Below are 12,498 nucleotides of genomic sequence, written 5' to 3'. Positions count from 1 at the left end.
TGATAAAGATTAGAAATCTTATTGAAGACTATTCTGCATTATTCAGGTATATCTAGTTTCTAAGTCTTATGACATTTTGGAGAACACTTCTGATGTGATAGCTAGGTGAAGGCGTTGCTTCACCTAGCAATGTTAGCATTTATAGTGCACTTCACCAACATGAACCCTATGATATGGATACAGGCATTAGGATCAAGTAAACAACTGGCCATAGACTGTCCATTTGCAGAAATTCAAGTGTGGCTTCTTTGGTGTACAATAAGGAATGAATGATAAAACCTTCTCTACACTCTTCACATTTATATGAATGTTGCTCAGTATGAATACTTTCTTTTTGTTTAAGGTTTGAGGAACTTTTAAAGGCATTTTCACACTCTTCACAGTTTGGTGTATCTCTCCAGAACAAATTCTATGGAGGTCACAGATGTTGATTGAATGATAAAATTCACTATATTCTTCATATGTGTATGGCTGCCCTTTACTATTGATTCTTTTGTGTAGGTAAGATGTGAGTGATTCCAAAGGCTTTACAACATTCCCCACACTTAAAGGGCTTCTACACAGAATGCATTTTTTGATAATTTTTAATGGTATCAAGCAGTGTAAACATTTCATGAACATTTTAAGATTTGTACCATTTCACTCCAATATGAACTACCATGTGTTGAGAAATATTGGAAAGCTTATTAAAGGGTTTGTAACACTATTCACACTTGTGGCATTAATGCCCAGTAAGAATTATCAGGTCTTTTCAAAAGTTCTTAGTGAATACAAAAGATCTAGGCACATCTTCACACTTGTGTGGTTTCTCTCACAAATGAATTCTTTGATGTTGCTTAAGACCAGAAGACTGGTAATAGCTTTTACCACATTTTTCACACTTGTAACGTTTCTCTCCAGTATGAATTATCCGGTGTTTAGAACGTGCTGTAGAACTTCTAAAATCTTTGCCACATTCTTTACACCTGTAGGGTTTCTCTCCAGAATGAATTCTTTGATGATCCTTAAAGTTTTTCATATTGTTGAGCACTTTACCACACTCTTTACATTTGAAAGGGTTCTCCACGTTGTGAGTTAATTTGTGCTGACATAAGTATGATTTTGTAGAGAAGGCTTTTCCACATTCCTCACACTTGAAGGGTTTCTCTCCAGAATGGGTTATTAAGTGAGTGGAAAGAATCCGGGAAGTCCTAAAAGCCTCACCACATACTTCACAATTGTAGGGTTTCTCACCTGTATGAATTCTTTTGTGTTCAGAAAGTGATGATGGACAATAGAAGGCCAGACCACATTCTTTACACTTGTGGTGTTTCTCTCCTGTATGAATTCTCTTGTGTTTAGAAAGCAATGATGGACAATGGAAGGCCTTACCACATACCTCACATTTGTAGAGTTTTTCACCTGTATGAATTCTCTTGTGTTTGGAAAGTAATGATGGGCAACGGAAGGCTTTGCCACAGACTTCACACATGTAGGGTGTTTCTCCTGTATGAATTCTCCTGTGCACAGAAAGTACTGATGGAGCACGGAAGGCCTTGCCACATACTTCACACTTGTAGGGTTTATCTCCTGTGTGAATTCTCTTGTGTTTGGAAAGTAATGATGGACAATGGAAATCCTTGTCACATACTTCACACCTGTAGGGTTTCTCTCCAGTATGAATTCTCTTGTGTACAGAAAGTAATGATGGAAAACGGAAGGTGTTTCCACACACTTCACATTTGTATGGCTTCTCTCCTGTATGAATTCTCTTGTGTTTAGAAAGTATTGAAGGATAATGGAAGGCCTTGTCACATACTTCACACTTGTAGGGTTTCACTCCTGTGTGAATTTTCTTGTGTACTGAAAGTAGTGATGGACCACGGAAGGCCTTGCCACATAGTTCACACTTGTAGGGTTTTTCTCCAGTGTGAATTACTTTGTGTTTAGAAAGCACTGATGGAACACGGAAGGCCTTGCCACACACTTCACATTTATAGGGTTTCTCTCCTGTATGGATTCTCTTATGTACAGAAAGCAATGATGGAGCATGGAAGGCCTTATCACACACTTCACACTTGTAAGGTTTCTCTCCAGTATGAATTCTCTTGTGTTCAGAAAGTAATGAAGGAAAACGGAAGGCCTTGTCACATGCTTCACACTTGTATGGTTTCTGTACTGTATAAATTTTCTTGTATTCAGAAAGTACTGTTGAAAAATGAAAGGCTTTACCACTTACTTGACAATTGAAGGGTTTCTCCCTTGAATGAATTCTCTTGTGTTTATTAAGTAATGATGGGCCATGGAAGGCCTTAGCACACACTTCACACTTGTATGGTTTCTCTCCTGTATGAATTCTCTTGTGTTCCCTTAGTAATGATGGGACACGGAAGGCCTTCTCACATTCTTCACACTTGTAGGGTTTCACTCTTAAGTGAATTCTCTGATGCTTACTAAATTTTGATTTCAAATCAAAGACTTTTCCACATTCTTTGCATGTATAGCACTTTTTCCCTGGTGAGCAAAAGTTGAGAAATGAATGAAAGCGAGAAACATTCTTTATGTTCACAGTGCTTATTTTTTAAAACAGAAACATATGTTCACTGTAATGTGAACTTACTGGCCCGCTGCCACTTCAGCTCCAAATGAACATGTGGATGCTATATTAGTTATAAACCCGTTGGTCAGTGACTAGCATTTCTTATTGGCTACCTCTGTCTTAATTATTAACCTGTAACTACTAATCTATGTATTTCCATATGGTCTTATCTTACCGGGGAATGCCAGACCTGCAACTCCTTTGCCTGCTACATGATGACTACTCAGCATCTCCTTAGAGAAGAGAGCAATTTCCTGTTTGTCCCCTGTTTATATTCTGATTTTGCCCAGCTATGTCACTTCCTGTCTGGCCAATCAGCCAATCAGTGCTTTATTCATTAACCAGTAAGAGGAACAAATATACAGAAGAACATTCCCCATCATCTTCTCTTTTCTGTCTAATAAAAAGAAAGGTTTCACCTTTAACATAGTCAAATTATATATGACAAAACAGTTATCAAGTAAGAACTATAGTTCTCATCACTGCGGCCTGGCTAGCTCAGTTGGTAGAGCATGAGACTCTTAATCTCAGGGTCATGGGTTTGTTACCCATGTTGGGTGCCATTTTGTTACAAGCATTCTTCCTGCCAGCCTAGGCCCACTGCTGCATCAGCCCCAAAAGAACACACACAAACATATTAATAATAATACTGTTGGCCAGTGACTAGGACTTTGTATTGGCTAGCTCTGTCTTAATTATTAACCTATAACTACTAATCTATGTATATCTACATGATTTTCTCTTACCAGAAAACAAGTCCAGAACTATTTCTCCTCTTGTGTCCTACATCATGGCTGCCTCTACCTACTTTTCCCAGAATCCTCCTCATCTCCTAGTCCCACCTATATTGCTGTCCTATTGGCCAACAGGATAATGGCTTTACTCATCAACCAGTAAGACAAACATATACGGAAGACATCCCCCATCAGTTCACACCTGCATTTTCCTATATAAATAATAAGCTACATTCAACTTTCTATACCTGTATTTAACACAGCCTAATTTAAAACACACAATAGGTGGAAATCATGTAAGCTTCCGTTAAAGGAAGAAGATCATGACAACTTACAACATGGAAACAAAGGAACATTTATGAAAGTCAATCCTGTAAGGAAGGCAGAACAGTAAAAATTAAGAAAGTCCTTAACACAATTATGCTAATGGAAATCAGCCCCTTAAACAAACACAGAAATTTCTGACTACATAAAAACAAAGTATAGAAGTAGTCAAACTTCAAAACACTGAGAGAGAGAGAGAGAGAGAGAGAGAGAGAGAGAGAGAGAGAGAATATGTGAATACATATATATGTTTTTATAGAGATTTGGTTTTTGAAGTAATCAAAATTAAGCTGCAGAAGAAGACTGTACATAATAACATTACTTAATCTATTTCAGGGATTCAAGACAGATAAATACCCAAGTTAAAGTTCCCATAGAAATGACAGACTTTGACTGTCACTGTAAACACAAGCTAATCTCATGGCAGGAGGAAAACAAAGCTTATGAGCCTCAGATCACCCTAAACATCTGACAGGTATCACCCTTTGACAGAAGAAGAACCTTAAAAATTGATTTCCACCAGAACATTTTGCATTAATACTCAAGAGAAAGTCTGACTCTCTGTTGGATACCTGAACCTCTACTCTGTCCTCTGTTCCCCTCATTCCTACACACCTGCTTGCATGGCACCTGCTGCTTGTCTCTTCACATGAGAAGGCCCATGTCTTTGCTCCAGAAATGTAACCAGGTATGGCTTACAGGAAGCAAGACCTGTTTATGGGAAAAGAGAACACCATTGTTGTGTTTTCTACTGAGAGTAGCACGTATTCTCCAGGACTGTAGAGGATTACTTCTTCATGAGGTTCCTGATAGGCCACATTAGAATGCTTAGCAAGAATTCAGGATTTGTTGGTCCTGAGCTTCATGTCCTTTAGTTACAATGAAAAATAATAAAACTGAAGTGTGTGCCAGTCTCTTTAACTTAAGTCACCCTGCTCATGCTACTTGCTTTCTAATATTAGCACTAATAAAAAGGATACATATAAAAGGTGGAGGGGTCATCCCATATGAAGGGTTACACTCTGGCCCTGGACACATGGGGAAGGGCCCAGGATCAGCATAGGAAGACTTGGTGGACTTTGCAGAGCCCCCGTTGAGGGCCCTACCCTGCCTGGGGAGTGGTGGGTGGATGGGGTGGGGGGTGGGCTGGGGGTGGGGGAGGAAGTTTGGGGGTGAGGGGAGGGAGAGGGAGAAGGGACTTGAAATAAGCTTGTTCCCTAACTAGAACTAATAAAAAAAAAAAAAAAGGTGGAGGGGCATTATGAACACAAGAAGAACTAAAACAGTTCTAAGGTATATGAATAATTTTAATTTTCCTTAAAAGTAGCACTATGAATCTCACTGTTGGAATCACAAGCTCCCAGAAGACATTGTACAAAGGAAAGAGGTTTCATGCTGAACACATCATGGAAATGATCCTCACCCAGGAACACAAGGTTATTGTAGTTCTCCAACATCACATCCCTGTACAATTTCCACTGAGCAGGACCTAGGCATTCCCACTCCTCTGCAGAGAAATAAATGACCACATCCCAGAATGACAGTATATCCTGAAATAAAGTAAAAAAAAAAAAAAGAGTAAATACCACACACTGTGTTGATTAAAATTGTCAGTAACAGTATAAATAACAAAAGGCATCATGTCCATCTAGGTAAAAATCTAGTGGTCACCAGAGTGAGAGGACAGAAGTCCTACAAATACATGTAGAGTAATATCCCTAAAATACTTCTGACATAGTACTGTGATGTTATGCAGAAGAGCCTAGAAACTCCTATGAATATTACACTTTTGAGAACCATAAAATAAGCTGGGCAGTGGTGAGATACACCTTTAATCTCAGCACTTGGGAGGCAGAGGCAGGTGGATCTCTGTGAGTTCGAGGTCAGCCTCATCTCCAGAGCGAATGCCAGGATAGGTTCCAAAGCTACACAGAGAAGCCCTGTCTGGAAAAACCAAAAAAAAAAAAAAAAAAAAAATCAAACCAAAACAAAAAAACTTCATCAAAGACTACAAAAAGCATTTAAAAGACATGAAGAGGTCGGGCGTTGGTGGTACACGCCTTTAATCCCAGCACTCGGGTTTCAGATGTTTAGTCTTGTTGTGATTTCATTTTCATTCATATGTAACTTCTATACATAAATGAACAATATTAAAGAACTTAATAGCCCAGACAGACCCAAAACAAATGGGGAGATTGAATTTGTAAAAAGAAGTCTTCCAGATAAAAAAGTAATTCCTTGTCCAGGTAGATTCACAACAGAATTCTTATAGACATTCAAAGATTTACAGTTAATAATTCTTCAAATATGTAAACAAAAGAAACAAAGGGAGCAGCCCAACCTGCTTTTACGAAGCCAGTATTATTCTAATAACACAATCAGGTAAAGACAAAACAACAACAACAAAAGAACACTAGGGACCATTATGCATAATGAACATAGATTCAAAATGCTCAAAAAAACTTGCAAAGTGAACAAAGACACATCAAAAAGATTATCCAACATGATCAAGATGACTTATCCCTTAAATGCAGGGATGGTTCAACATACACAAGTCAATAAATGTAATAAACCATGTATATAATCTTAAGACAAAAAAAAAAAAACAAGATCATTCCAACAGACATAGAAAAGGCTTTGAACAAAATCTAGCATGCATTCATGATAAAGGTGCTAGGGAATGGACTACTGGGGGGTACATACCTCAACATAATAAAATCCATATATGAGAAAACCACTAGCCAAAATCATCCTAAGTAAGGAAAACATGAAGCAACTGACTGAAGTTAATACACAGCTACAAAATATCCCTTTTCAATATTGTGCTAGAAGTACTAGCTGGATCAATAAATAAAAGAGGGAAAAAATTAGAAATAGGAAAAGAAGAAATCAAAGGTATGCATATTTGTGGACACCATGATATGATACAAAGATTATCTCAAAAGCTCTACTAGAAAACTTCTGGAAATACATTCAAACACAGCCACATGGAAGAATAAAAATCATCTTACACAAATTAATAGTTTTTCTATACACAAGCAACAAACATACAGAGAAAGGTTATGAACACATTCCCAATTACAATAGCCTCAAAGAACATAAAATATCTGGGAACGAAACAAAGCAAGGATGTGAATGCCTTTTACATGGGAAACTTTAAACAAATAAAGAGAGAGGGAGAAAGACATTAGAAAATAGAAAGACATTCAATGGTAGGAATTGGTAAAATCAACACTGGCAAAATGACCATTTTACCAAAATCAACTTACAGATTCAATGCAATCACATTCAACATTCCCATCTCATTTTAACAGAAATCAACACTATCATAGTTCACATAGAATCATAAAAGAACCCCAAATATCTAAAACAATCTTGAAAAAAAGAACAATTATAAAAGGACTATTCCAGATCTCAAGATATATTATAGAGCCATAGTAATAAAAACAACATGGAACTTTCAGAAAAAAAAAACAGCCATGTAGGCTAGAACAATGGAACAAAATCAAAGAAAGACCCAAACATAAGCATACATAACTTCAGCCATTTAATAGTTCACAAAAATGTCAAATATACACTGGAGAAAAGAATGCATCTTCAATGACCATACCCAATAAACTACGTTTTAAGAATCTTTTTTATCATATAGGGCTCATGTAGCCTAGGCTCAACTTGAATTTGCTATGATGCAGAGGATGACTTAGAACTCTGGGTTTCCTGACTGTTCCTTGAAATTCAGCTATGACAGGGATGAGCTATAGAATATGCTTAATTCAAAAAAGATATGTAAATATCTGGGGCTTATAGGTTAAACGGGAGCATGCTGCTGTGTCATCTCTGAATCTCAAGGAATCTGTTTTGATGTACAAGGCAGTGTGGTTTTCCCACTTCACAGAATGGTACTCTTTTTCCCTAAAGATTAGCAACATTAATTGAGAGGTGTCCATTATTTCAAATATGGCTGGAAACTCACTGAAAATTTCAATAGAAAGGAGGAGGGGGTTTGAAGCCCAGGTTTCCTAAGAGTAGACTTTGATGTCATAAGCCAGTCTCCAGCACACAAACACTTGGTTTGACTGAGGAAAGCAATATATGCAAGAGCACTTGAGATAGGGGGAGGGATTCTAGAAGAAAATTATTGATAAGAAGTTGACTCTGGGGCTGGAGAGATGGCTCAGAGGTTAAGAGCACCGACTGCTCTTCCAAAGGTCCTGAGTTCAATTCCCAGCAACCACATGGTGGCTCACAACCATCCGTTCTGATATCTGGTGCCCTCTTCTGGTGTGCAGATATACAAGGAAGCAGAATGTTGTATACATAATAAATAAATAAATAAAATATTTTTAAAAAATTAAAAAAAAGAAGTTGAGTCTGGCTGTGAGTGAAAAACTCTGGGAAGGAGTCTGTGCCTGCAGAGATTGATGGACCACTGTGCAGAGTGGAATTTTGCAGGTTCAGAGAGTAATTAATTACTTTACCATGGGCCGTTTTACCCTTCAAAAACATTGATTCCTTGTATCACTCTGTAGTGGACCAAACGGCTCGTGACTGTGGTAGAATATTAATTTAAGTTGTGTGACTTTTGTTTATGCTGCATTTGTTTAACTCAATGAACCTTTGATCTAAAACACCTGATGGTCCTAATAAAAAGCCAAGCAGCCAATAGTGAGGCAGGAGCAAGGATACATGGGGCTGACAGGCAGAGGAGAAACAGGAAAAATGAGAAAGGGGAGAGGAGCAACGAGAGAACAATGAAAGTAACATGTCAGGGGCCAGCCACCGAGCCACCAAGCCCCTGAGCCACCCAGCCAGCCATGGAGTAAGAAGGAAAGTAAGATACACAGAAGTAAAAAAGATAAAAGCCCAGTGGGAAAAGGTAGATGGGTTAATTTAAGAAAAGTTTGATAGAAACAAGCCAAAGACTCTGTGTGTGATTTACTTGGGAGCTGGGTGGTAGGCCCCTCAAAAGATCCCAAGAAAGAACTAAAAAGAGTAAAATACATTCCCAACAAAATGTGACAATAGGTAAAAGAATCTTTTAGAATCTACTGACTTGGAAGAACATTAACTTCCATCAATTCAAAAGCCAAGAATGTCACCCCATCTCATAGAACCTATCACCAAGGGGTACACACCAATTTTTTTTTAAACTTGCCTTGATTAATGACATTCTTTGTTATGTAAAGCCATGAAACTATTCCATTTTGGACCATGAAATTGGGGTAACCTAAATAATTGCTCCCAGCTCACACCTACCCAAATGGCTTCAGACTAAACTATCTCCTTCTCCCTTTAAGACGAGACCTGTGGGTTTTGCATTGACAGGAACTTGTGTACATCACAGGAACCTGAGTGAGCCACACCTTCCAAAGTCATCTTTTATTGTGTCTAATACGGTACAAAAACTTGGGCAAATCATTCTAGGACTATTCAGGGGGCATTAGTGGACCTGAAAGCCACATTTAGTGACAGAGTACGTTTAAGGAAGTGTAGACACTGTCGATAAAGTGAAGAGATAGAAGGATGTGATGAGAGTACAATGCCCACAGCCTGCCAGGTCACCTGGGCCATTTCTCCCCTCCCTTTATGAGACAGTGAAGCCCCCTGTTGACCAGGAGGGTTATTTCTCTCATCACACTAAGTTCTCTTGCACATCTGAAAAGTTGTCTAAATTTCTGACATTACACAGTCTCAAATGGAATTGGATACAGTATTACCATCTAGTCTGTTCTGGCCTGTCCTTGGGGTTCTGACAGGATACACCCTCAGCTGCGGCTACTAAGAACATCACTATGTTCCCTTTTAAAAGAGCCCTGCCTACCTCCCATCCTTCTATCTGTTCATTGCTCTCTCTCTCCATCTCTCTCTCTCCCCCCTTTCATTTCTCCTGTCTTCAGAAGCCAGTCCTCCCCCCTTCCTTCTTTTTTGATCCCTTCCCCCCCCAAAAAAATACCCTCTGCTAATACCCTGTTGCATGGGCTTCTTTCTCTGGAGTGCCACTTTTCTTAAATTGCAACGCTGCTTCTATCTTTTATACCCCTCTAGTGCTGGAATTAAAGGCAGGAGATATAATTCTCTTTAGGACTGATTCAATCTTGTGTAGATCTGGGTGGCCTTGGACTCACAGAGATCCACCTACCTCTTAATCCTGAGTCCTAGGATTACAGGTGTGTGCCACCACCTCCTAGCTTCTGGCTGCTGTGACTAAAAGTGCCTGGCTTCTATAGCTTGTGGCTGACTTTGCTTTCTGAATCTTCATGCAAACTTTAATAAATCATAAACAATATACCATCACAGATGGGTTAAACCAATTAAAAGATTTTACTGTGGCTATGCAGGTGTATTGATGTGATTATTCTGGTCACAGTATTGTTCAATAGAGATTCTTATCCCACGGGAGGCATCCATAAATCTAACAATTCATTCCAAAGTAAAAGAAACTAACATCCATACAATAGACTTCACAGGACTCTGTTCCTGGAAAATAGGAACTTGCGGAACCTTGAGAGATCAAACCAAGCCTAGTAGGCTGGCCATATAGTATAGCAGGCGCTAGATGTGCACGTGTTCTACAAGTCCTGAGAACTCTGACTACAGCCACGTGAGGCAGGATCACTAGGGGGAGCATGCTTCCCCAGCCAAGCAGGAAAGTCAGCTCCCTTCAGCTCCTAGGTCACCAGAAGCTCAGGTGGACTCGGGCAGCAGGGCATCCCAAGAGACTGAACACCCACAGCACGTGGCTTTGGCATGTCCCCCTCTGTCCTGTCAAACCTGCACCCAGGGGCAGTGGCCCAGCCTAGGTCAGCACAGCTGCACCTCCAGCTCAGCTTCTCCTGCCTCCCACCCAGCCCAAGTCAGCTCCCTCCAAGCCGGACCCGCCACCTTGCACGGCCCCTCAGAAATCTACACAACGGTGCTGCACCTTGCACCAACCTCCATGTCAGAGATCCAAGCCCAGCGCTGAGCAGGACGGGCGCCTAACTTTGGAGAAGAAGCGAAGTTTGAAGTCTGGACGCGGAAGTTCGGTGTCCACAGCACCATCTTGTGATGTCATAGTGCAGGGACTACATTTCCCACAAGGCAGCGCGAAGCACTTCCGGGGATTCTCAGATGGTGATTTGTACAGAGTCTGGGTTCCTGCCCATCTGTGCACACGTGAGGTTGGAAGGAAACATAGTTGATCACAGGGACAGACACAGGGGATTCGGGCTGTTTCAGCCCTGCGATCTCAGCACCAGATGTTAGCTTGCAGTAATGTTTACCACGGTTCCTAGGTATTTCCGCTAAAAGTTTCTGATGTTGAAGCTCAGGTCTCCTTACTATGGGATCTTAACTACAGCATGGAAACTCAGATGCTTCTTGAAGCCGCTCTTGCTGACCCCGCCTGTCATCCAGAATAAGAACACAGGGCTAACAAGGACAATTTATAGATGTGCTACATCTAAACACGATGTCGATGACGCACAGTGGGCTAGATCAGGGTAAAGCACTTGGCTATAATGAAGACGGCTTTGGTTTAATACCTAATAATAAAAATAATCCTTGTCCTCCTGTGCTGACACCCAGTGTGACCCATGCATGGATCAGACTCTACAGGTGAATGGGGTTCCTATGAACCCTGGAATCCACACAGTGAAAGGCATGGGCCAGAGACAGAGATGTTTAAAATCGTTGAACAAAGTGGAAACTACAGATCCCTGACGTTTACTTTCAATGAACTTCCAGATCCATCTAAGGATCTTTCCAACTGTCTGAAAATTCCTTTCCCACACTTTTTCACCTCTGTGTAATAAATACAAATTCAGTGACTGCTCTACCACAACCACCTCACACACTTCTCCTTGACTTTTCATTACTCAGGCAGGTAGTCAGTCAGCACCAGGTGTTCTCTGAGTACAGCTCTCCTCCCCTGCACCTCCCGAAGAGGAGGGCACAGCTCCTGGGATCACACTGGGGTGTTCACTGACTCCTGATCCATGGTGCATTGTAGGGTTTCCCTCTGCCATATGTTTGCTATTTCTTATTGAATTCCCCCTCTCCTCTGATCCTGACAATGTTCATATTTGACACTATCTTGGACATCAACAGTGGGTGCCTTGACCTTCCCCAATTTGTGCTAAGGAGAACAGTGAGATGATTCCTGCTTGAATGCAAATGTGCCAGAAATGTGTTCTTAGGACCATTGACTGCGCTCTCATAGTGAAAAAGGTACATTGGATCCATGGAATGCCCATCTCTTCTTGGGAATGTTATTCCTGTGCAGTTCATGTGTTAGACATTGATACAAAGCCCATCACAGGGAAGATTTCATGATTCCATGATGGTTCCTGATCCACAAGGAACTGTTTATGAGTGAAGATTGCTTAGTCTCAGGGTGTTTTTTCATTCTTGTACCATGCAGGGGCCCAGTCAACAGATGCTTCCAACCAGGTCTTCTGACCTCCAGTAAACTAAAGAAGATAACCCCTGCAAAGTAATGACCAGAGACTTACTTCTCACATAACACATCCAATCATGTTAACCATTGAGACTTAAACATTACTTCTTTATCCCTTGTCTACATGAAACAAAAATGTGCCTTGAAAAAACAATTTAAGTTTAGTTTGTTTGTGTGTGTTTGTGCATATGTATGTATATGTTGGGACCCAAGTTTGGAGGACAGAGGACAATGTTCACAGATAATTCTCTCTTTCTGTTATGAATACAAATGTGGCTGTGGGTATTGTTGGCCATCATGTTTTTTTTCAAACACATCATGATCACTCCAGTTACCTAACTTTAAATCGTAATATTCCTTTTCTTCTCCCCAGTATTTCTGATTCACAAAGTAGAATCCAATTGGAAAGATCCACAAAGCACTTA

General features: G+C 40.2%; 1 protein-coding gene across 1 annotated transcript; it reads right to left on the bottom strand.

Moving 5' to 3' along the window:
- Positions 1-566: 566 nt before the first annotated feature.
- Positions 567-10,724, bottom strand: LOC100753071 (zinc finger protein 728). Its single transcript, XM_027400084.2, has 4 exons — positions 10,570-10,724; positions 5,060-5,186; positions 4,252-4,347; positions 567-2,493 (listed from the first exon to the last, which is right to left on the bottom strand). Exons 1-4 carry the CDS (start codon positions 10,675-10,677, stop codon positions 812-814), a joined length of 2,013 nt encoding a protein of 670 aa, XP_027255885.1. The 5' UTR covers positions 10,678-10,724; the 3' UTR covers positions 567-811.
- Between the last annotated feature and the right edge of the window lie 1,774 nt (positions 10,725-12,498).

This window comes from Cricetulus griseus, chromosome 2, assembly GCF_003668045.3.
Source record: "Cricetulus griseus strain 17A/GY chromosome 2, alternate assembly CriGri-PICRH-1.0, whole genome shotgun sequence".
In the NCBI taxonomy this organism is placed as follows: Eukaryota; Metazoa; Chordata; class Mammalia; order Rodentia; family Cricetidae; genus Cricetulus; species Cricetulus griseus.
The sequence above is the reverse complement of the archived record's forward strand: the minus strand, read 5'-3'. Positions and strand labels throughout refer to the sequence as shown.